This window comes from Mus pahari, chromosome 19 (assembly GCF_900095145.1).
Source record: "Mus pahari chromosome 19, PAHARI_EIJ_v1.1, whole genome shotgun sequence".
NCBI lineage: Eukaryota > Metazoa > Chordata > Mammalia > Rodentia > Muridae > Mus > Mus pahari.
In genome coordinates, this window is record NC_034608.1 from 15341699 (window position 1) to 15366304 (window position 24606).

General features: G+C 51.5%; 1 protein-coding gene across 1 annotated transcript; it reads right to left on the minus strand.

Annotated features, from left to right (window-relative positions):
- Positions 1–6854: 6854 nt before the first annotated feature.
- On the minus strand, positions 6855–21248 carry Bcl3 (BCL3 transcription coactivator). The gene is made up of 9 exons (XM_021219790.2): positions 20927–21248; positions 18503–18656; positions 10746–10854; positions 9855–10059; positions 9680–9768; positions 9417–9494; positions 7887–8054; positions 7534–7651; positions 6855–7448 (listed from the first exon to the last, which is right to left on the minus strand). The coding sequence occupies exons 1-9, from the start codon at positions 21165–21167 to the stop codon at positions 7264–7266; spliced, it is 1347 nt and encodes a 448-aa protein (XP_021075449.1). The 5' UTR covers positions 21168–21248; the 3' UTR covers positions 6855–7263.
- Between the last annotated feature and the right edge of the window lie 3358 nt (positions 21249–24606).

Sequence of the window (24606 nt, forward strand, 5' to 3'; positions counted from 1 at the left end):
GGATGACATGGTACAGGTGATGGGCAAGTACTGTCACATCTGGATGACATGGTACAGGTGATGGACAAGTACTACCACATCTGGATGACATGGTGCCGGTGACAGGGGAGTGCTGTCACATCTGGCTTCCCCATGGGTTCTGGGGATCTGAACTCAGTTGACCTTCATGACAAGTGTCTTTTCCTCCTGAGCCATCGCCATGGCCCTGATTTAGAAATCCTATAAACAGAACTTTCTTCTTTATTTTATTGCAAAGAAAATACTACCAGGCAGTGGTGGTGCTCACTTTTAATCCCAACACTTGGGAGGCAGAGGCAGGTGGATCTCTGTGAGCTTGAGGCCAGCCTGGTCTACAGAGAGAGCTTCAGGATAGCCAGGGCTACACAGAGAAACCTTGTTTCAGAATCAAACAAACAAACAAACACCAACCAAAAACAACCAAACAAAAACCTGGACTTTCGCTGAGCCCCACTTTAACGAAGTAAAAGAGAACACACCAAAACGATGAAGACTCAGCAAGCCATATCTACCCAATCTGTGCCTCAGATTCCTCTTTTCACTTTTTCTCTCCTTTCCCTTTCCTGTCTGTCTATCTATCTAGTGTGTGTGTGTGTGTCTGTGTGTGTGTGTGTGTGTGTGTGTGAGAGAGAGAGAGAGAGAGAGAGAGAGAGAGAGAGAGAGAGAGAGAGAGAGAAAGAGATTGTATTGTTAGTGTGCGCACACCCACTGTGGAGGTCAGAGGACATTTTCAGGAGAGATTCTCGCCTTTCACGTGTCATTGAGGCGGAGTCTCCTGTCTCTGCTGCTGTGCTGTGTGCTGCCACTAGGTGGTGATCTCGAGCTTCCAGGAGATTCTTCTGATTTGGCCTCCCACTTTGCATTAGCATGTTGGGATTACAGATACACACTTCAGCATCCAGTTTGATCCTCACCTGTCTCCATCCATCTGTGTCACAGTGCACGTGTGAGGGTCAGAGGACAACTTGCAGAAGTTGGTTCTCTCCTTTTACTCAGTCCCTCAGGCTTAGTGGCACGCATCTTTACTTATGAGCTTCCTTGCTGGCCCAGGATTTATCTCTTTCTGTGTGGCTTCTAGGATTGGAGTTAGCTGTCAAGCTTGCAAAACAAGAACTTCAATCCCTGGAGCCTTCCTGCCTGTCCCTTCTGTTCTCTGCTTTTCATCGTAGTTTCACCCTGTAGCCCAGGCTAAGCTTGAGCACAAAATCCTCCTGCCTCAGCCTTCTGAGTGCTGCGGTTAGAGGTGTGTGCTGACACACATCTGGCTCAATCTGTGGAATGCAGGTTGAGTTTACGAGACTGTATGTAAACATACCTATAAGCTCAAGGCTCCTTAGGCACATGCACACATATGACACACAGACACCCACATGTATACATAAATAAAATCTTTAAAATCCCATTAAATACACAGGAATGCAAATACACAGGCAGTCTTGTGCACGGGATAGTAAAACAAATGACATTTAAAAAAAGATTATTTATTTATTTAATGTATGTGAGTACACTGTAACTGACTTCAGACACTCCAGAAGCGGGCATCAGATCCTATTATAGATGGTCGTGAGCCACCATGTGATTGCTAGGAATTGAATTCAGAACCTCTAGAAAGAAGAGTAGTCAGTGCTCTTAGCCACGGAGCCATCTCTCCTGTCCCCCAATGACATGTTTTTTAGACCACGCCCAGTAGTCCTGAGGAAGGTGCTGAATCCATGACTTGGGATGTGGTCACAGCCTGCTGAGACCGTCACCAATATTCAATGCTGGAGACTCCCAACATAGGGCCCCACCCTCTCTCTCCCTCTGTCTTTGCCTATCTCTGGGGGACAAGGAAGGACACATGCCCAGTGTCAAGGTCAGGGAGGCCAGAGAGGGGATTTCCATGCATGGAGAAGCCAGGCCCTTTGTTTTAGGGAACTAGCTTGCTAAGGTCAGCCGTTGAACCCCAGTTTCTCATCACCCACAGTCTGTAGAAGTTTCCAGCTTTCAGGGCAGCGGCTGTGCTGAGCTCTGACTCTCATGGCAGGGAGTCTTAAAGTAAGGCTTGGGTGAAGTCACCTCAACCAAGTTGGAGGTGTCGTTTGGACAGGGCTCTGATCAGTGTGACAGGCTTGGTTTCTTGACTCTGGTGAAACTGAGAGGGGGGTTCTCACGTAGCCCAGCTTGGCCTTGAGCTCAAAGGGTAGGCAACAATCACCTTGGTCCTCCAGCCTTTGCCTCAGAGTGCTGGGATTCAGTGTGTGATACCCTGAGAGTCTTTTGTGGTGTTGGGGACCAAACTCAAGTCATGAGCCTCTGCCCTCGCTGCGGCATCTCCCCCGTCCACTTTCTTCTTCTCCTTTAGAATAAGAACTTGTGAACTTTACCTGGGTGTGTCCTCCCAAGATAAAATCAAGCTTCTTTTGTAAAGAAAAAGTCACTTGTCCCCAAGCCTGAGGCCCTAAATTTGATCCTGGGACCCACACAGTGGAAGGAGACGACAACCATGGGCCTTGTCCTGTGCACTCTGACCTTTATGTATGCAAAGCGGCAAGCCCATGCCCCATCCCCACAAATAAATAAGTGTAAATTTTTTCCCCCAAACTACATTTCCCTGCATGCTTAGGTGTTGTGGGTTTGAAGAACAAGGGCATAGACTTTTGGGGGTCCTGTTTTTTTTTTTAACATTTCTTTTTAAGTTTTTGTTGTGTCTATTGGTTCATTTTGTGTATATGCACACATGTGTGAACAATGCCACAGTTGGCCTGGGTGGACAAGTTACAGGGCTGGGTTCTTTCTTTCTTCCGTCTGGGTCCTGAGGAATGAACTTGGGGCTTCAGGCTTGGGAGCGAGTGTTTTTACCCTCCAAGCCCTCTGGCCAGCACTAATGCTTTAGTTTTGATTCCTGGCCTTTGAACTGGCATTGATTTTCCTGCCTCTGCTTCTGCCTCCTGGGAACTGGAACTATTGGGAAGGTTAGTTTAGACACTGGCATACTATCGGCAGGGCCTGTCAGCGGGGAGTAGCCTCCAGTTCACGGAACAGAGACTGGCCACCTCTGCCCAAGGACTAAGAGGCTAGACCCAGCTGACATAGCAGAGACACTGCCCATGATCTTGCTCTCGGAAGCTGCTCTTTCCATACAAGCCCCCAGCGGGTCCCTTGAAATCCCTGGCCAGGGTGGAGAACTTCCCATAGTAAGTCCGGGACTTACTGGGTAGCCACTAGAGGTCCTTGTGATGACTTGGGCACTCTAGCCTGGCTGATTTCCTTTTTGGTTTCCTGAGTTGTTCTCAGGACGCCTGTAGAACATACCAGGAACCTCCAGAGCATGGGCAACCACATGTCCTCAGACGTACCCCCAGATACACCTCTGGGGTGTCTCCTAGAAAACCTTGAGTCCTTAAAGTTCACTCCTCCTTTAAAGGCATCAAAACTGATATCTCTTTGCAATAAAGTCTGGACTCAGTACTCACTAGATAATGGTTCTCGATGGCCAATTAATGGCAACTTAGACCCAGTTGTTTTAAGGGATCTTAATACATACTGCCACACCGGCTTTGCATCTTCCCCTTCTCTTCTGTTTCCTTCCTTCCTTTTTTCCTTTTTTTGTGTGTGTGTGTGTGTGTGTGGGGCAGCCAGGGTAGGGGTCGGAGTTCTGTCACAGGGTTTTCTCTGTGTAGCCCTGGCTGACCTGTAACTTGTTCTGTAGACCAGGCTGGCCTCAAACTCAGGGATCCGCCTGCCTCTGTCTCCCGAGTGTGGGGATTAAAGGCGTGAGCCACCACATTGGGCCTTCTGTCTGTCTTCTTAAATTTTATTTCCTGTTTATCCATATCTAGTCTGCATGAATTTCTGTGCATCTCATGCAGTGCCCATGGAGACCAGAAGAGGGCATCGGATACTCAGGACCTGGAGTTAGAGTGTTGAGCGCCACTATGTGGGTGCTGGGAACGGAACCTGGACCTGAGCCTTCTTGAAGAGCTGCAGGGGCTCTTAACTTCTTGAACCATTTCTCCAGCCCCTCCTGTCTCTGGTAACAGGGTCTCACCACTGTAGCCCAGGTTGGCTTCCACTCACCGTTTTCCTCCCTCAGCTGTCAGAGCGATGAGATTATAGGCTTGAGTCAGCAAGCCCCGCTCAACTACTGTTTGGGGCTCTGCTGTTGTTGTTTTGTCACAACCCTGGAATTAAAGCTACAGTGGCCATGGCAGCACACTCTTGTGATCTTAGGGCTTGCCAGGTGGAAAGAGACCCCCGTCTCAACTCCCTGCCCCCCACCCCAGCCTCATAAAACTCAGCTATGTTCCCATCTCAGACTCTACCTTCTCATTCCCCCCTCAGCACAAAGACTGGATGGTACCACTGAAAGACTGCCTCAAAGCCAGCTCTCAGCCCAGTGCTGTGGTCCAGTCCGTAATCCTGAAACTCAGGATGGGGAGGCAGCAGGATTGAGAGTCTCAAGAAAAGGGAGGAGGAAGAAGAAGAAGAAGAAGAAGAAGAAGAAGAAGAAGAAGAAGAAGAAGGAGAAGGAGAAGGAGAAGGAGAAGGAGAAGGAGAAGGAGAAGGAGAAGGAGAAGGAGAAGGAGAAGGAGAGGGAGAAGGAGAAGGAGAGGGAGAGGGAGAGGGAGAGGGAGAGGGGGAGGGGGAGGGGGAGAGGGAGGGAGGGAGAGAGAGAGAGAGAGACAGAGAGAGAGGGAGAGAGAGGGAGAGAGAGGGGTTTAGGTTTACAGGATCCTAGGGTGGGTGGGCACACAAAGACACAAGTTGGAGGACCATCCCCCCTCTTCTTTTCATCTTCTTTTCAGGATGAATCCTCCCTAGAGCTTTGGAGGGAGCACTACCTTGTGACAGGCTTCAGAACTTTTTGCCCTCCAGGGTAGAGAACACATTTTTGTTTCTTGTCTTTTCATTTCTCTCTCTCTCTCTTCCCCTTTTTTAAATATTTTGATTGTTTTGTTTTTTTTGACAAGGTCTTATTATGCAGGGCTAGGGTGGCTTGGAATTCCCCATGTAACTAAGGTTGGCCTCCAACTTGTGATCCTCCTGCTTCAGTATCTGGAGCGTGGAGAGAGAGCAGGCTCACCTTTTTTTCACATTTTAGAGGGCACCTCATCTGTGTCTTATTTGTTCTAACTGTAGCACGTGCTCCAAGTCAGACGGCTACTGGGACGTTGCAGGGCCAGAGACACTGGCATGGGGCAAGCGCACCCATCACCAGGCTAGGGACCTGGAGCACATCATCATGTCGCCCAGAGTCATCTGCAAGCCCACGTGTCTCTCAGGTGATGGTAGGCGGAATGGAGAACTCTCAGATAGCCAAAGCTTCGGTCAAACGTGGAGCCTCATTTTGTAATATCAGCAGTCAGGAGGCAGAGACAGGGGGATGGACAGTTCAAGGCAGCCTGGGCTACGGAGCGAGACTCCTCCCCATTCCACCACACCAAGCACTGCAAAATGCTGGCTCGCGCCTTTAGTTTCAGCACTGGTGCGGCAGAGACAGGAGGATCTTTGTGAGTTCAAGGCCAGCCTGGTCTATATGTGGGCTACAGCTAGGCTGGAGACAGGTCAGTGGCTGAGAGCTCTTAGCACTTTTGCTAGGATCCATTCAGGTTTGGTTCCCAGCAGCCACAGTGAGCACCCCATAGCCGGCTGTACCCCCAGTTTTAGAAGATCTCCCACCCTCTGGCCTCACATGGCTCCTATAAACTCGCACACACACATAAAAAATAAACTATGTGCTGCCATATGTCTGCAAGTCTGTAGTCCCGGGGCTTTGGAGTTGGAGGGTCAAAAGTTCATTCTCATCCTTGGTCAAATAGTGAGTTAGAGACTAGCCTGTGCTATGTGAGACTCTGTCTCAAAATCCCCCAAAACTTAACAAAATTAGGACAAAAAACAAAACTGGGGCTGACTGGAGATGGCTCCGTAGGTGATGACACTTGCTGCCAAGCCTAAGGCCCAGAGTTCAAGTCCCAGAACCGACATGGTGGAAGGAGACCTGACTGCTAAAAGCTGTCCTCTGACTTCCATGTGTATATGTGTATACATACTATATATATTAATATATGTATATATTATATATTTTATTATGTTATAAATTTTATATAATTTTGTATATTAGACTTTATATAGTTATATAATATACTTATATGGTATATAATTATATTACAATTGTAAGTAATTATAATTTAAATATTATACTTATATATTAGGTAATATATAAACATATCATAAACATTTTATCTTAACATATATGATATATATTATATATTATATAAGTATGATATATAATTATACATAAAAACAATTATAAGTATATATTAGATATACTTATGTATAAGTATATTATAATTATGTTATTATATTATATAATATATTTAATATACATACAATATACACTAATATTGCATATTATATAGATGTAAGTATATATTATACTTGTAATATGTGATGTAAATATATATGATATCTAACTATTCATTATATATGTCATATAACATAAGTGTATATTGTAATCATATAAATCATATATCACATATATTAATGATATAAATGTATACATACACACACACACACATATATATGTAAATGTTTCTTTAAATCCAAATACCGTGGTGATACAAAAATTGCGAAGTCCCTGAGAAATAGCCACAGCCAGAACATTCTGGAACCATACAGCATCCCTGAGGAAGATGTCACAGTGTCCTACTAGTTCACATCACCACCAAAGCCATTGCCAGTCCTAAGCCCCTTGCCCCAGCAGAATGGGATACAGAGTCACTCAGTGGGCAGGCAGGTCGGCACCCACAAGCGCCTGGTGCCAAACCTGGTTACAAGAGATCGAAAGTGAGAGATATGATACAAAAATAGTTTATTACAAAAGAAATCTGACCCAAACCTAATAATTTACATTGTGATCAATGCCCTCCCAGACCCCTCTGTTCCTCCAGGTCCCTCAGGGTGGAGGGTGGCAGAGGAGGGGCTGGCTGTCCTTTGGTTCCTCCACTCAAAGAATTGAGTATCTAGTGGATTCCAGACAGGGAACCTGGGTGCCTGAGATTAAGGGGGGCTGAGAGTCCCGGGCAAGGGGCGCGATTGGGAGGATCTGTGCTCAGTAGTATGTGCATGTGCCTTGGTGCAAAACCTGGTCCCGAGGATTGGGCGGGGGAAGCAGAACAAGGTTCTCACAGTTTCCAGAGGAGTGGTCCCCACAGGGCAGGGGGGCCCCCTCCTCATGAGTCCGGGTCTGCCCCCCCATCCGTCTCAGCTGCTTCCTGGAGTTGGGGAAGGGGGTACGGGCCGGCCAGGGCCTCGGAGGACTCCTGGGAAGGGCAGGAAGGCAGGTGTAGATGTGGTGGGAAGGAAAAAGTTTTGGGGAGTCGCGGGGAAGCCAGGAGCATCCTTCGGGGGAGACAGCGAGGGTGAGGGGCTTGGCGAGGACTGGAGGCCTGTGGAGGGAGAGCAGGGTTAGGGCAGGGAGAAGCCAGCTGAGCTGCTCTAGGGTCCCGAAGGCTCCCAGTTGCAGACTCTCACCATTGGAGCTGAGACGGCTGCTGCTCTCGGGGGAGTTGGTGGCACTTTGGTCTGGAGATGGCTCTGGCTGTGACCCTGAAGCAGCCTGAGAGGCTTTCCCCCTTAAGATATCAATGACCTGTGGGAAAATAAAGGTCACCCTAAGGCCATTGCAACCTTTATTCATTCTTTCTTTCCCTTTCTCCCCTCTCTCAACCAAAGTGTCCAAGTGAGGATGTGCAGACACGTCCTTTGCGTTGTGACTCAGTTTCCCCTCACAGCCTCCCTTCCAGGAACTTTTGTTACCTTGCCGGCCTAAGCTCACAACCCTCCCCAGGCCTGCGCACATCCGGGGCCGAGCCCTGTGTTCTCACCCTGCGGCTGCGCGCCACCATGAGGGGTGTGTCATTGTGACAGTTCTTGAGGCCGCTGTCAGCCCCGCTGCGCACCAGCGTGCGCACCAGAGGCAGAAGCCCACGGCCAGACGCAGAATGCAGAGCCGAGCTGCCAGAATACATCTGTGCGTTTACGTTGGCGCCGTGCTGTGGGACAGAGAATTCAAGTCAAGAGACACGTGGGCCAGAGGCCTCACTTGGCCTGGTGTCAGCTAGGTGAAGGGGACGGACAGGTGATGACAACGAGGGCTCACTCCGGCAGCCAGAACCTGAAATGATTCTGGACTTGGGGCTGGGTCAAAAATGACATAGGTCTGTAATCCTAGCACTTGGAGAGTGGATGCATGAAGATCAGCAGTTCAAGGTTAACCTGAGCTTAAAAGTGTGTTGGAATCCAGCCTTGGCTACATGGGACTCCAAGGAGGGAAGCTAGGAGAATACAGCCCTCTCCTAGTCTCTAGGAGAGACTGTGGTCCAGTTATGCAAGGAAGGAAAAGGTGACTCCAGCTGGTAGATGGAATTAGTGCAGAAGGGCAGAGGACACGGTGAAAGACAGAGGCAGGGTTAGTATGCCATCCCAGGGTTAGGCTGACAGGGCAACAGGGGAGGGATAGACAAATTGGCAGCCCAGGAAGTGAAATAAAAGACTTGAAAACCAGCCATGTGTGCTGATAGATGGCTCATCAGGTAAAGGGGCTGTCAGGACTGACCTGAGCTCCATCCCCAGGGCTCACATGATGGAAGGAGAGGACTTCTGATTCCCACACACTGCCCTCTGACCTCCACAGTATAGCCAATCAAATCTGATTTTTAAAACAGTTCAGGTATGGTGGCATACCCCTTCAATCCCAGCACTTGGGAAGTAGAGGCAGGAAGATCTCTGAGTTAAAGGCTAACCTGGTCTACATAATGAGTTATGGGACAGCCAGGGCTATGTAGTGGGACACTATCTCAAAAACAAAACAAAACACCCCCCCCCAAATTAAAAAAAGTCTCGAGGGATAAAGAGATGGCTCATTGGTTAAGAGCACTGGCTGGTCTTCCAGAAAAACGGGGTTTGAATTCCAGCATTCACATGGAAGCTTCCAGATGTTTGTAATTCCAGTTCTAGGGAATCTGATGCTCTCTTTTGGCCTCAGAGGATGCTGGAGGTACCTGGTGCACAGACTTATATGCAGGCAAAACACCCACGTACAATCAAAAAAGAAAGCTGGGTGGTAGTGGTGCACACTGTTAATCCCAGTACTTGGGAGGCAGAGGCAGGTGGATCTCTGAGTTCGAGGCCAGCCTGGGCTATGAAGCGAGTTGGATTGCACTCTAGTCAACTCTATATAGTAAGACCCTTTCACAGACAAACTTGGAGTTGCAAAACAGATGCTGAAGAGAAGAATCCGAGTCAGAGGCAGAACAGCAACCAGGGCTTGAATTGGAAAATGGAGTCCATGCCAGGGGTGGAAGTGACAGATGGATTGGTGCCAGACATGGATGACGCCAAAGATGGGTACTAACCAGCAGCAGGAGTTGCACCATGTTCAGGCTGTTGTTCTCCACTGCGTGGATGAGTGGGGAGCGGCCGCTCTTGATATCCTGCGAGAGGACAGGTGTTTCAGTCTCTCTCTGAAGGTTCTGAGCATCCCTCCCTCTGGTCCAGCCTCTAGCGCCTTAAATATGTGACCATTTCTGCCACCCTGGCGCCCTTCGCTAGCTCCGCCTCCTGAGTCACACCTCCACGAGCAAGACCACGCCCCTCGCCGGCTGCCTGGCTGGCTCACCACTGCATCGATGTCCGCGCCACGCTCCAGGAGCAACAGAACAGTCTCCTGGCACCCGGTGTTCACGGCCACGTGCAGGGCAGTGAGCCCTTGAAGGAGGGAAAGCCACAGTCAGTCAAACCCCGGCTTGGGCTTGGATGGTGTCAACCTCACCCTGTGCCCTCTGGGGACTCACCTTCGTAATTGCGGACCTCCAGGTCCACGGAGCCTGGGGTTGCGCTGTCCATCAGGGCCTGCAGGCAGTTGGGGCTGCGGTGCTCACATGCCAGGTGGATTGCAGTCTGGCCGTGGCGATCCAGGGCCATGGGGCTGGCACCAGCTGTCACCAAGAGCCGGACCATATCTGGTAATGTGGTGATGACAGCTAGGTGGAGCGGGGTCTGGGGAATAGTGACAGTGAGGGATCAGGGTTTTTGAATCTAGGGATGGAAGCCTCTAACAACTCTTGTGTCTCAGAGACTCTTGTGTCTTCCTCAGAACCCAAGAGTCTAACCTAATAAAGCTTTTTCTTTTCTTTTCTTTTTTTGGGTGGGTGGCAGGGAAATGTTGGGAGATAGGATGTCAAGTAGCCCATGATGACCTCAGACTTGCTATGTAGATAAGGATGGGTGACCTCACTTTCCTGAGACCAAAGGAGTGAGCTGCCATACTGGTTTTGGTTTTGGTTGCTTCGGTTTTAAACATGTATTTACTTTATATGCGTGTACGAGTATGTGTGTGCCACAGTACACTTGTGGGGGTTGAGGGATAATGTGTAGTGAGTTTCGAACTCTGGTCACCAAGCTTGGCGGCAAGCACCTTTACCTGTTGAGCCATCTCACTGCCCCCACAGGTTGTTTTTGTTTGTTAGTTTGTTTTTAGGACACGGTTTTGCTGTAGTATAGCTTAGGCAAGCTCTCCATTGCTCACGCTCAGTTCATGTTTAGTCTCCCAAATGCTGGATGACAGCCGTATGCCACCATGCCCAGCTCCACTGCCCTCTTGTCCCAGGATGTGGATGCTAGCTCCCCCTGCAGCTCTCCTCCGGGCACCCTCCTTCGCGGTGCCCAGGTCCCGGCCACCTCACCTGCCGCAGGTTGTTATGGACGTCTACTTCCCGGCTCCCAAGCTTGAAAAGGCTGAGTATTCGGTAGACAGCGGCTATGTTATTCTGGACCACAGCGATGTGGAGAGGCCTGAGGGGACGATGGGACAGTCACTGGGATTAAGGGCTGATCACTAGATCGTTGAAAGTGCTGGGTGGGATGCTTTCGGTCATTTTTAACCACCTGGGGACAGTCCAAATTGGCTTTCTTGGACATTAATTACAGCCCCCCAACTCCTGCCTCCCTGCCCCCGAGCATTCTGGCTTCTATTTGCCCTGTCAGACTGTCACATCAAAGCCAGAGGAACATTTTCAGATATGTCTTCCTCCAACTGCTCACTTGATCACAGGTCCCATGTGAGTTAGTCAAAAACTGGATAGTGTTTGGTTTCAGTGGTGCTAGGAACAAAACCCTTCTACTGGCTAAGCAGGGGCTCTACCACTGAGCCACACCCCCAGCGCCTTACTGGGTGATTCTAGGCAGGGGCTCTACCACTGAGCCACGCCCCCAGCCCCTCACTGGGGGATTCTAGGCAGGGGCTCTACCACTGAGCCACGCCCCCAGCCCCTCACTGGGGGATTCTAGGCAGGGGCTCTCCCATTGAGCCACACCCCCAGCCCCTCACTGGGGGATTCTAGTCAGGGGCTCTCCCATTGAGCCATGTCCTCAGCCTCTCAATGGGGGATTCTAGGCAGGGGCTCTACCACTGAGCCACACCCTAGCTTTCACAGGATTTCTTCCTGACAGGATTCTAGTATATAACGCAGGCTGTTCCTGATCTCACTCAGCGCCCCAGGCTGTCCTCACGCTGTGATAACCCTCCTGTCTCCTGATTGCAGGCTTGAGTGTAACTTGATTACAAGTGTGAGTGACTGTGGGTCTATATATGTTGCTCGGAGTGGCTTCAAATTGGCAATTCTCCTGCCTCAGCCTTGCAAGGCTAAGTTATCTTGTCCTCTTTTCCATTTCCTTTGACAGCATCTCCATACTCTCTCTTCCTTCTGCTCTGAACACATTGGCCTCCATGCACCAAGACACACCAGCCACACTTACTCCCCGGGACCTTTGTGTAGGTTCTTCAGTGTGCCTGGAACAGGTCCCCTAGATATCTATAGGGCTTACCCCCCTCACCCCTGCCTCTGCTGAGGTGCCATGGCAGACCCACATGCTTTCTCCTTTCATCTATAGGGCTTACCCCCCTCACCCCTGCCTCTGCTGAGGTGCCATGGCAGGCCCACATGCTTTCTCCTTTCATCTACCATCGTTGCTTCTAGGTTTCTCTGTGGCTCATTGTCGAGTCTGTCACCATTTTCTGCCTGAATCTCCCCATCAAAATAATGTCAGTCTCACTGGGCAGGATGCCACTCCCTGTCCAGAGCTTAGGAGGCTCTGACAGAGAACGGGTGTGCTGTGACTATGTACTGACAACAGGTATCTATCCCATTTGTCACCCTGGGTGCGTCGTGACTACTTCCCCAGCCTTCCCGGGGCCATAGCTTCCTTGTCTGTGAAGTGAGGCATGAGAACTCATTGTCAGGTTCAGCCTTTCAGGGCTGTCTGTGGAACCCAGGAGGAAAGGCCAGGTACGGCGGGTCACTGCTGTTTGATTTTTTGAGACAGGGTTTCTCAGCGTAGGCCTGGCTAGCCTTGAACTCACAGACATCCACCTGCCTCTGCCTGGGATTAAAGGCATGTGCCACCACGGCCTGGCTGGTGACTCACACTTTTAAACCTCGCTCTCCTGAGGCAGAGGCAGGAGCTTCTCTGTATTTGACACTGCCCTGGCCTACCTAGTGAGCTCCAACCCAGCCAGGGCTGCGGAGTGAGAGCTATCTCAGAAGAATAAAATAAGGAGGAAGGAACCGTGTGGGATGTGGGCTGTGGCTCTGGAGCTGGGTTTGGCAGTATAGCATGTCCTTACAGAATGAAGGATCCAGGCCCCAGCTCCTTGAGGCCTTCCTTTACATACAGCCTGACAATTGTCTTTACTGGAGAGAGCTACTCACTTAATGATGCCCAGAGATGGTCGTTGGCTCCAACTTCCCAACCCCTGATCTAAGAAGGCCACATTGCTCCACCATTTCCTGTGGGGCACCTGAAGCCCTCTTCAGATCCCTCAGCAACCTCCCCACTGAAGTACCTACTCACTTTCCAGGGATCCCAGACTAGAATAACCATTCCCAGCTGCGGGCAAACAGAAGGATCACATATGTACATGGGGACAGGCGGAGACAGGCTGGCCACATGCCCTCATGCCGCGTGGCCTTTGTTTTTTGTATTTGCGAGTGTGGTGCACACGTGAGCAATTGTCCTGTGTGTGTTGCTGTCTTCCCTCATGCTCTCCACTCTACTTTTAAACTTTTATTTATTTCTGCTAAAAACAGATCTTGGTATGACCGATAGAATGGAACTCGCTCCATAAACCAGGCTGGCCTCGGACTCAGAGGTCCACCTGCCTCTGCCACACGAGGACTGGGATTAAATGTGTCCGCCACTTATACCTAGCTTTGTTTCTTTGCTATTCATTCATGCATGTGTGCATGCAATTACTGTGTGCGCATTTATTTATTTATTTATTTATTTATTTATTTATTTATTTATTTATTTATTTTCTGACAACCTGTGTGGAGGTCAGAGGACCTGCAGAGGTCAGGTATGGCTTCCCCCACCATGTTGGTATTGGGGATCAAACTCAGGTTGTCAGGCTTGCATACAGATAGATCCTCTGCTCCCTAAGCCGGCTCACCAACCCCTCTACCATAGTGTTTTCATTATTTCCCTTTTTTTTTTCAGTTTTCCCCCTGTATGTGGCATGCATATGTCTTTGTGCATCTGTGTGCATACACTGTGGGAGCGCACACTTGAGCTCACAGATGTGTGTTGACGTCAGAAACTATCCCCCATCACTCTTCCACCTTATTTTTTGAGGCAGGATCTCTCATTGGACGAAGCTAACTGATTGATTAGTCTCCAGGCTCTTCCTGCCTTTCCCTTCCAGAGGTGAGATTTGGTCTCCAGCTTATCCCCAGCGTTTCACTGCAGGTGCTGCGGTTCCGGGCTCTATCCATACATTGAGCAGCAATGCAACTCAGGCTTCTGTGTTTACTCTTTTAGTTAGCTTCTAACTACCTAACTACATGGACAATACATAACGACCCACTGAACACCTACCCATTGAACCTCAGCCCTGAATGACCTTCATTTAAGGTCTCTTTACTACCCAGTCACGGTGGCTATACATCTGAAAGGAGGATGTGAAGCTTCAAGCTAGCTTGGGGTACATAGTGAGATCCCATCAGCAAAACAATGCTTCTGGACCTGGGCAGTGATAGCATCTTTAGTCCCAGCACTCCGGAGGCAGAGACAGGTGGATCTCTGAGTCCAGGGCCAACCAGGTCTACAGAACGAGTTCCAGGACAGCCAGAGAAACCTAGTTTCAAAAAACAAAACAGTCTTTAGATTCAGTACAATGACGGAGCACCTGCCTAGAATCCCCCAGTGAGGGGCTGGGGGTGTAGCTCAGTGGTAGAGCCCCTGCCTAGAATCCCCCAGTGAGGGCCTGGGGGCGTGGCTTACTGGTAGATTCCCTGTGCAGAATCTAGGCTAGGAAAAACAAGGCTCTAGGTTTCATTCTAATCAATACGCAGGCAAACACATACACACCGCAAGTTCATTAATGGAGCATCTACTTTCTCACCTGCCAGCTGCCTCTTACTAACCGGATTCTTGCCAAGGCAGACAGGTACAATGAGCATTCAGAATCTACAGATCACCTCCCCACATTATTCTGAGGAAGTGCTGAAATGTCGCGGTCCAATAGGCTTGGGTGAGGGGGTGGGTGGATCATACCGCCAGAAATGCAAACGGTCCCTAAGAGGGCCTGGGACAAAGTACCTCCTGCTCGAGTTTGGTTTTCCTTCCTACAATAGTGCCTCTGGCCGGGACAGATTACAGCGGGCGAATCCCTGAGTCTAAATCCCGAAGGTTGAAAGCAGATGACAATAGAAAATGCTGGGGGAGGGGCGGGCCCTGAGTCCCTCCCCGTTTGGCTTCTCTGCAGAGGGATGCAGCATCTCCTTAGAAGCGCCACCCGCTTGGCTCCCTCCCGGCGCGGGCGGGGTTAAGCAAGGGCAGAGGGAGCGAATGATTTCAGAGAAACCGTCCAGGCTTCAGTTCCCATAAACGCGCGGGCCGCAGGGGGTGGGGCGGGGCTGGAGGAAGTGGGGACGGGAGGGGCGGCCCAGCCCTCGGACTTCCAGTAACAGGTCTGTGGGGCGGGGCTGGGCTTCCTGCTCCCGGGGGAGGGAAGCCTGGCCAGTCGGGGATCTACCCGGTCAACCCCTGGCATCCAAACTTCCACTCTTCCAATGGGGGAGAAGGGAGGCAGAACCCCAAGTCCCGAAGCTTGGGGCAGCTCAGGATAGGGGGACCGGAAACCAGCTGAAGGCTGGACCCAGTTCACTGTCATCCTGGCATCCATACCGAGGGCTTTCTTGGAATCTCAGAAATAAATTGTCGTAAGTCAACTAGGACCCCAAGTGGTCCCTCTCCTATGTCCCTTGGAGGACCCAGGAATACAACGCTCCAATCTTTATTCCAGATCCTCAGGCATAGGCAGCTTCACGTTATTACAGCGCGTCCGGGCTGTTTGTAAAGTTTGTTTGCTTTCAAGAGCATAGAGCTATAAAGTGAGGGCCAAGACCCCTGAGCTACCCTGGTTTACCCTGCTATTCTGTTTTGAAATTCTGTACTTTTCTTTAAAATGCATGGAACCACTCCCGTTTTGTTTTAAGACCGGGTCGCCACCCTCCAGCCTCAGTTTCCCTAGTGCTGCAATTACAGGTACACGCACCCCGTTTCTTTCCCTATATCCCTTGAAGATGGAGGGACCCCATATTCCAGTTCCGGCCCTGCGACTTTAAGGCACACAGCCCGCTCCTTTTGCAGAAAGATTTGCAGTTTCCTATTCCTGACCTCTTCGGGTTCCAGATGGCCTTACTCTGGAGCCCAGGCTAGCCTTCCTCCTGAACTTGCTGGGAGAATTATAAGCTGGAGCCACACAATGCTGGCTCTTTCTGAGTCTTGCTGCCCTCCAAGAAGTCAAGGCTCTACCAGAATCTCTGGGATCTAGACTTGAGGTCCCCTGCCCAACCTCCCTGCCTTCCCCTCCCTCCCCTCCTCCAGCCTGTGTGAAGTGGGGCTGGTGGCTCAGGCAAGCTGGGGCCAGGCCCGCTGCCCATTCCGGTAAGCCCCAGCGGAAGGGGTTAAGGTTGGAGGGAGCACCGGGAGGGGCAGGCTGCGAGTGGAGGATGCTGACGTGGGGGAGGCTGAGCAGCTGGGCTGCGGTCAAGTTGTGCGGGAAGGGATTTCCCCGAGGCGGCAGCTGAGGCAGAAGTGTTTGCGTTGGGGGAGAGGGAGGAGGGGCTGGGACTGGAGACAGCACTCTGCTTACCAGACCACAGACAGCACAGCCCGGAGGACAGATACAAATTAAACCCTCTCAGCTTTTAGCCCCTGGGGTGGGAGGCAGCTAGAGTTGATTGAGTCCTTTAAGGACACTTTCTCCTGCTTGAACTCACGTGGTAGCCTACAGCCTCCCCAGGGCGGCTCTGTTCAAACAGTACCTACTCAAGTATTGAGTGCTTACTGTTTACCCAGCCCTGTTCTGTGTACCTTGTGTATACAGGGTTGTGAAAGGTCTATGACCAAGCCTGGTTTCCAAACAGAAACTGAGGCTCCACAACAATCAAGCCAGCTATTGAGCCTTTCTCTACACAAAGGGCCTACAGATTTCTGGCTAGGGGTTCCAGATCCCGCAAACCAATTCTCACACGAGGGTTCTTTAGAAGTCATTTCCGCCAAATGCTAATCCCAGCATGCAGGACACTGAGGCAGGAGGATTGCTGTGAGTTATAAGTTGGCCTGGGCTACATGGTGAGTTCCAGGCCAATCTGGGCTACAGAGTGAGATCCTGTCTCAATTTAAATAAAGAAGCTGGATATGGTGGTACAGGTTTGTGATCTCAGCATTGGAAGCTGGATTAAAGTTGTCCTAAGCTAGGTAGTGCGTTTCAGGTCAGCATTTTTTTTTTTTTTTAAATTGCTTCTCAAAAGGTGCATACTTATGATTCCTGTTTTTAACAGAGAGGGAGACTGAGGCACAAAGGAGGGAGAAGCAGCCCAGCTGAGGCTCACACCCACCTTGCCTGAGCCACTGCGGTCAGCTGCATGGAATGTTCACTCTATGCTCCGCCCAGGCCTGCACCCTCCCCTGGCTTAGCAAACCATAAATCAGAGAATTGGGAAATCCTCCATAAGCATGAAGGAATGATGTGGAGTAGAGTAGAGATTATCTGAGAGAGAGAGAGAGAGAGAGAGAGAGAGAGAGAGAGAGAGAGAGAGAGAGAGGAAGGAAAGGTAAGTCGTGGAGAGTGCAGCATCCCGTTGAGTGAGTCCTGCCTCATTTGTGAATGCGAGTGTGCACGACCCTGTAAGCTCACCCACTATGCAGGAACAACAATGATGCTAAACAACACTGGGTGGCTTCTGCGGGGCTGGGCTGGAACCTGGGCCTCCCGCCCTGCCTGCTTCTAAAGCAAGCACTCTCAACTCTGCGGCACCCCAGCCTCTCCTTTTATTTTCTCTAGTCCAGGCTGGCTACGAGCGCATGAATTCCTCAGCCTCTACCCTTAACCTCCCCAGAACGAGGCTTGCAGGTGTGCACCACAGGGAGCTGGAGCTGAAGTTTACTGGACACATGACATAGGACACACCAGACTCCCATCTCACAGTGTGTGTGTGTGTGTGTGTGTGTGTGTGTGTGTGTGTGTGTGTGAGAGTGAGAGAGAGAGAGAGAGAGAGAGAGAGAGAGAGAGAGAGAGAGAGAGAGAGACCTCCACAAAATCAGCAGATAAAACAGTTCCCAGAGCTGGGTGTGGCAACGCACACCTTTGGTTCTCATACTCAGGAGGCAGATGAAGGCATATCTATGTGAGTTTGAGGCTAGCCTGAGCTACAGAATGTGTTCCAGACAAGTTAGGGCCACATAGTGACACCTTGACTCAAAAATGGGATGTGGGCTAGAAAGCTGGCTCAGCAGTTAGAAGCAATGACTGCTCTTCCAGAGGACCCATAGAAGCTTACAGCATCTATAACTCCATTTCCGGGGGGGGGGGAGATCCAATGGCTTCTACTGGCCTCCTCAGGCACCAGGCATACACACAGTGCACAGAAGCTCACAGGGACAAACACCCAAATAAATAACAGTAAAAGAAGTAAAAACAAAGATATATAGGGTGTTTTTGCTGTTGTTGTTGTTGTTTTTGGTTTTTTGAGACAGGGTTTCTCTGTGTAGCCCTGGCTGTCCTGGAACTCACTTTGTAGACCAGGCTGGTTTGAATTCAGAAATCTGCCTGCCTCTGCCTCCCAAGTGCTGGGATTAAAGGCGTGCACCACCACTGCCCGGCCTATAGTTTTCATATTTGGATTCTGATACAAATTCTGAGAGGGTGGGGGTGTGGCTTCCTGTTAGAGCAAGCATAGAGCACGCACCAGGTTCAGTCTCCCACCCCCACAACCAACAGGAAAACAAGTCACTGTCCCCCCAAAGCACCTTAAGCCAGTGAGTGCCCTTAAGTGCCCATTGTCTGTGAAAGGAAACCAAGGGTCAGAGACAGAGAGGGTTGCTCAGGGTCAGCAGCAGCAGAGCCTGATAGCCCCCTGTACACCCTGTCACTTACGTGTCTCCATCCTCATCCACCCGAGTGGCCATGGCAATGTCAGCTGAAAGGGGGTGTTCCATGGGGCATATCACGGAGTAGGGGTGAGTAGGCAGGTTCAGCAGCGGAAAGTGGGGGGCCATCGTCGGGGTAGAATAAATGGGCATCAAAGGTCCTGGTAGAGCAAAACAAGAGGAGACCCGGGTGAAGCCAAACCCACAGGCCTTCCTGGGGGGGGGGCTCTGTCTCTTCAGGTCTTAGCATCCTCCCAGATCCCCATTCCCATTCTTATGTAGCCGAGGCTGACCTTGAATATCAAATGCAGCTGAGGATAACCTCGAACCCCTGATTCCTCCTGCCTGCATCTCCTCAGTGCTGACCTGTATCACTTCACTTACTATTAAGAGTTTTTTCTTTAAAAAACAGATTTATTTTCAAAGTTTCTATATGTGTGAGTGTGTGTGTGTGTGTGTGTGTGTGTGTGTCTGTGTATGTTTTGTGTACCACATTTGTGCACATGCCCACACAGGCCATTAGAGGGTGCCAGAGCCTCTTAAGCTGGAGTTAACAAGCAGTGGTAAGTCCTCACAACATGGGTTCTGGAATCTGAACTCAAGCCCACTGTAAGAACAGTGAATACTTTTAATGACTGAGCCATATCCCTGGTCCCAAGATCCTTTTTCCTTTAAAGGTCTATTTTTAGTCGTTCCTTTTTAAGGTTGTATTCACTTTTTAAATGCATATGAATGTTTTGCCCGAGTGTGTACCACATGCCTGCCTGACCCTCTCAGGGGCCAGAAGTGGGCATTGCATTCCCAGAACTGTGAGCTGTCAGATGTGAATGCTGGAAACAAGCTCTAGTCCTCTGCAAGAGGCCCCCACTCCTTCTTTGAAACACTGTGTCACTATGGAGCCCAGACTGGCCTCAAACTCAAAGAGGTGTCCTCCTGCCTCAGTTTCCCAAGTGCTGGGATTACAGGCATGCAATGCAACACCATGTTTGACTATCCCAGGTTCTGTTAGCTCCTCAGACTTGGCCCTAAACACCCAAGGTAATGTTCTTGTTCATGCCCCTCCTCCCTATTCCTGCACCCTCCATCCCTCACCCCTAACCTCCACCCTGCACCACTAACTCCCATCCCTCACCTCTAATTCCCTCCCTCACCTCTAACCCCCATCCCTCACCCCTAACCTTCATTCCGTATCCCTATTCCTTCCTACATCACATCTCTTCTCTCTCAAATGTCTGACCTCCACCTACAGAAAGGACCCTTAAGGGCAGAGAGAGCCCTGTCACCACCCATCAGGGGACTTCAGTTATAAGATTACACTGTGAATGTTTCATAGCTGAAGGAATAAATGACAAACTAATATCTGGGTGTAGGGGTCTGGGGAGTTGGGGCAGCCAGAAAACGTGTCCTGAGAACCCTTTTGGATGATTCTGTTAGGAAGGACCATTGCACAGATGGGGAAATGGAGGACCGGGTTCTCATCAGACAGAGGAAGGTCTCCTGTTATACAGTGTCCTCCGGCTGAAGCATGATAGGTAGAAGCCGGAGAACCTGGAGGGCCCAGAGAAGCTCAGCAGCAGATAGTAATGTGGCTGCTGCAGGAGGATGTCCCTTCCTGGATATAAAGGTTGAGGGGAGGGAATCTGGTTTCCTGCTGTCTGACCAGCTTTGGGGTTCCCTTTCTAAAGTTCCACCTTTCCAGGTCCCTGAATCCTTCTCCTTGGCCCGAAGCCCTTTAATTTCTAAATTCCTTGTGTTCTCCCTCTTAAAACCCTCAGTCCCCAAGCCTGCCCCTAGGGCCACCTGACCCAGGGACACTTGTGAGTGCACACAACTGGCCTGCAGAATGCTGGCTCTATTTGCTGACTCCTCCGCATCTGCAATATTGGGGTTCTTGGGATTCTTTGTGTCATCATTTAGAGTTGTGGCCCAAACACAGGGGTGCTCAGACCCTTATGCCTTCCTCTCAGTCACCATCCCTCTGAGACCTCGGTTCCCAGGATTTTAACCTACCGTATCACCCTCCTTGGATCCTGGGTCCATTTATCTTCATTTCCCCATATCTGCTTACCAGAACCCCAGTTTCCAAGGCCCGAGTGACAATTATTCATAGTTCTGAACATCTGGTCTCTCCCAACCTGATATTCTGTGTCTCTGGAGTGTCTTGGGATCCCATATCTGCGACACTGGACTCTGTCTTTTGACCCCAATCCTCCAAAGCCATTTTGACCCTTGGGCACCTGCCTGGGTGAACTCCTTGGCACCCTCATGGCTGAGCTCCAGGGCTTCTCAACCTCTTTCCTAGCTGTCTCTGGGATACCAACTTGCACCCTGGAGTCCCAGCTACCAGGAACCCCAACTATTTGTGTCCTGTGTTCTGCTGACCTTAGGTGGCCCCTACCCGGCCCTGACTTTCATGGGGGAGGCCACTCACCCTGGTAGTAAAGGGCCTCCGGCCTGGCCACACAGTGGGGGGGCCCAGGGACAGCCGGGACGTCGCAGCTGCTGTGCAGGGCGTCCAGGGGTCCAGCGGGGCCGCGCGTGGCTGCGGGCTCTGGGGACGCGGGGCGCAGCGGGCGCTTGCGGAGTGGCAGCGCGGCTCCCGGGGTGCCCTTGGGCCGGGTGCGCAGGTCCACGGGCCCCTCGTCCATGGCCCCCGCGGGGCATCGGGGCATCGGGCCGCCCGGAGACGCCGGGGCGTGCGGCGAGCTCGGCACGGGAAGGCGGTCTCGCCGGGCAGCGGGACTTCCCCTGCCGCCGACTGAACTGAAGGGACTTTTGTCAGTCGGGGCGGCGCCCGCCTCCCGCCTCCCCGCCCCCGGGCCCCCGGGGCCACCCGTCCGCCCCAGGGGTTTCCTGGACCCGCGTCTCGGAGGCGGAGCTCCTGGTCCCCACCCGCCACTCGGCTCATTGTGCCTCTGGCCGGGAGCTCGGTCTGGGTCTGAGTCCTTGAGATTCCCACATCTTCTGTCTGTCTCTCGCTTTGTTAGACTGGAGCTCCTGTAGCCCCGGCTAGTCTCGAACTCGCTATGTAGCAGAAGGTGGTCTTGAACTTCTGTTCCTCCTGTTTCGACCTCCTGAGTGCTGAAATGACACCTGTACTACTGTGCCTTGATCTATGTGTCTGTCTGCCTCTCTCTCTCTCTCTCTCTCTCTCTCTCTCTCTCTTTCCAACCATCTTTCTTTCCTTCCTTTCTTTTTCCTTCGACCAGAGGTGGAAGGCTAGCCTTAAATTTGCTGTGTAGCAGAGGATGACCTTGAACTCCCGATCCTCCCTCCTCTACCTCCCATCTCCCCTGGAACAGCACAACCAGCAAATGTTTCTGTTGGCTGAGGGGGGGGGGCTCCTGCGTGCTAGGGATCCATGCTTCTCAGCACCTCCCCCAACCCCCATCTCTGAACATCTTGGCTGTGTCTGGCTATCGCTTCTACTTTGGTGAGCACCTTCCCCTCTCACTGGTCCCATCTTTCCTTTTAGTATTTCTGAGTCTTTCAGCTATCTCCTTTAGTGCCAACTCTGAAGTCCTTAGAGGCCACCGGGTTGCTAGGGCATGGGTCTGAATCCCGAGTCCTACTTCCTCTTGGGTGACCTTGGCCATGCACTTCTCCCTCTGAACCGGTTCCTTTTTGCAATGCTGGAGCCTAGGAGGTTGTGCACACTGAGCGATCTCCCAGCCCTCTTTGCGTTCCGTTTTAAGACTAAGCTGTTCGGACTGGCTTTGCCTTTGTTCTGTAGCCCAGGATGGCTTAGAACTTGAATCTTCCTGTCTGTCTCTGGAGGTGGGATGGCAGGTCTGCACCATCAGGATGAGCCTAGACTCACTCTTTGTGCGAGAGAAGAGCCCAGCCCAGGGTAGGGGCTGAAAGTAGCCACTCTCTGCCTTCCTCGTGCCTCCTGACTCGCAGGGCACAGGATAACTAGGGGTGCAGGAGAGCTTTGAATGTGTCTCCCTGCCAGGTCCCTGCACCCAGCCAGAGGCCTCACAGAACGAAGCGCCAATGAATCCCAGATGCAGAGAAAGGAAGAGACTTGGAGACAGATCCTGAGAGATGCAAGTGTAGATAAGGGCGAGTTAAGAGTTTGGACCAGCAGGCCTCACTTAGGGCTCAAGGCCAGACAATTGTGGGGGTTGGGGGTGCAGGTTGACTCCCTCAGCTTTCCCCACTTCCCTTCCCACCCCAAGGAGGGGCTGGCTGGTGGGGAACAGGCCGGGCTGGTTGGGGCCCTGACTCAAACCCGCTGGAGCCGGGGAGGCGGGGCACAGGCTCCGCCTCCTCCGGGTCCGCCCCGGGGCGGGGCAGCAGCTCGGGGCTTTCCCGGACATCCCGGGAGGTGGAGCACACACTGGGGTTGAGTCCAGGTCACTGAGTCACAGGGAGGCGGAGGGGGGGCGGGGCGGCTTTGTAGACTTAGAGAAGCAGGGGAATAGCACCGGAGGGCAAACCTGCCCAGAGGATTCTCAGGGTCCCCTAGTTTTTTTCCCCTGGATGCTCATGTGTCTCTACAAACCTGGCCCTGCATTCTGTTCCCTGACTCCTTTTTTTTTTTTTTCAGACAAGGAGACTCTCTTTAGCCTAGGCTGGACACCAACTAGGGGCAATCTTCTTGCCTCGGCCTCGGTGCTGAAATTACAGGTGAGAGCCACCACCTCCATTTTTCTGCCTCTTTTTGTCCCTGTGCCCTCTGCGGTGCTTCTCTGGGACCGGGTAAGTGGGTGTGGAGTCTGTGAAGGGACTTTGGCCGGCCGGGGCCGCACCCAGGTGGATGGTTAACCTGGTTTGTGGGATTCGAGGTGCCAGGCGACCTTACCACTCTCCATTGCCTTTTGTCTCTCTCCGGCTGCCCCACCCCCACCCCACCCCACAGTGTGCCACTGAGGTGAATCAGGGGAGAGGCTACTGATTTGAAGAGATCTGTGTTCAAATCTCACCTCTAAGCCACCTGGGGAGTTTCGTATTCGAGGTACTCAGGAGCTAAGGAAAGAGTCTAGAAAGGTTGTGACTAGCCTGGACTACAGAGTGAGTTGAAGCCTAACTGGGCAACCTGTGGAGACTCTATTTCAATAATAAGAGTAAAAAAAAAAAAAAAAAAAGCAAAACAAAACCAAAAGTGAAGCCTGGGTGGTGCAGGCCCAGTATTCCAGCACCATGGAGGTGAAGGCTAGCCCAGACAAAGCCCAGCCTTAGCTACTTACAGAAAAAGTTTGAGGCCAGCCTGGGCTACATGGCACCAAAAATGAAGTGGCCAGTGAGGTGGCTTATCAGATAAAGATGCTAGTCACCAAGCAGAATGACTTGGGTTCAGTCTTGGGGTTAGAGGAGACAAACGGACTCCCACAGGTGTCCTTTGTCCTCCATATGTCCTGCCCTGTGTGCACACAAACACACACTGAGCAAGTAAAAGTATTCTACACCTAACACGATAGCGCCGGGGTATAGCTCAATGACAGTGTTCTCTCTTGTCACCCGAGGCCCCTGGGGCTCCTGTCCCCAGCGACCTCAGTCATCCATCTTCTCTCTTGAGACTCTGTTCTGGACAGTAGGCAGTGTCACCTCTGCCTGCCAGCAGGGAAGGGGTGCAGTCAGGGCAGAGTAAGGAGTCAGCATCTGATAGCCCGTTCCCCTGGGTCCATTGAACCCAAAGGAAAGGTGGAGAGCTCCGAGCACACTTCAGACAGGAAAGCCGAGACCAGGGGCAGGCTTAGGGGGGGACTCTCACACTGCCCGACACCTTGGGACAGGCAGGGCGGTGGCTTGGCCCTTATGCGATGAGAGCAGGTGGTACAAAGTGTTATGTGCTAGAATCGGAGACGTTGAGAGATGCTGAGAGAGGTGGTGTTGAGGGTCTCCTGTGTGAGAATGGAGGGGGAACAGAAGGGCCTGTGGAGAAGGGTCTATGGGGAACAGACAGCATCTGAGGGAAGAGATTAGGGCCTAAGGAAGGAGGTGAAAGTCTAAGGGAGGAGGTGAGGGTCTAAGGGAGGCGGTGAGGGAGGAGGTCAGAGGAAGCAATGACTGGGCAGGAGTCCTTGTCCTATTCACATTCGCTTACTAACTCACTGCGTGTGTGCCTACGGGTGCACAAGTGCAGAGGGAACCTTGCAGGGCACCTCT

Excerpts from the sequence above, each read along its gene's own strand:
- Bcl3 (XM_021219790.2), bottom strand. The coding sequence starts at position 21,167 with ATGCCCCGATGCCCCGCGGGGGCCATGGACGAGGGGCCCGTGGACCTG. Across the intron at positions 7,652-7,886 it reads TGGTGGCGCGCAGCCGCAGG|GTCATTGATATCTTAAGGGG; the intron begins GTGAGAACACAG and ends ATTTTCCCACAG. Across the intron at positions 7,449-7,533 it reads CAGCCGTCTCAGCTCCAATG|GCCTCCAGTCCTCGCCAAGC; the intron begins GTGAGAGTCTGC and ends CTCCCTCCACAG.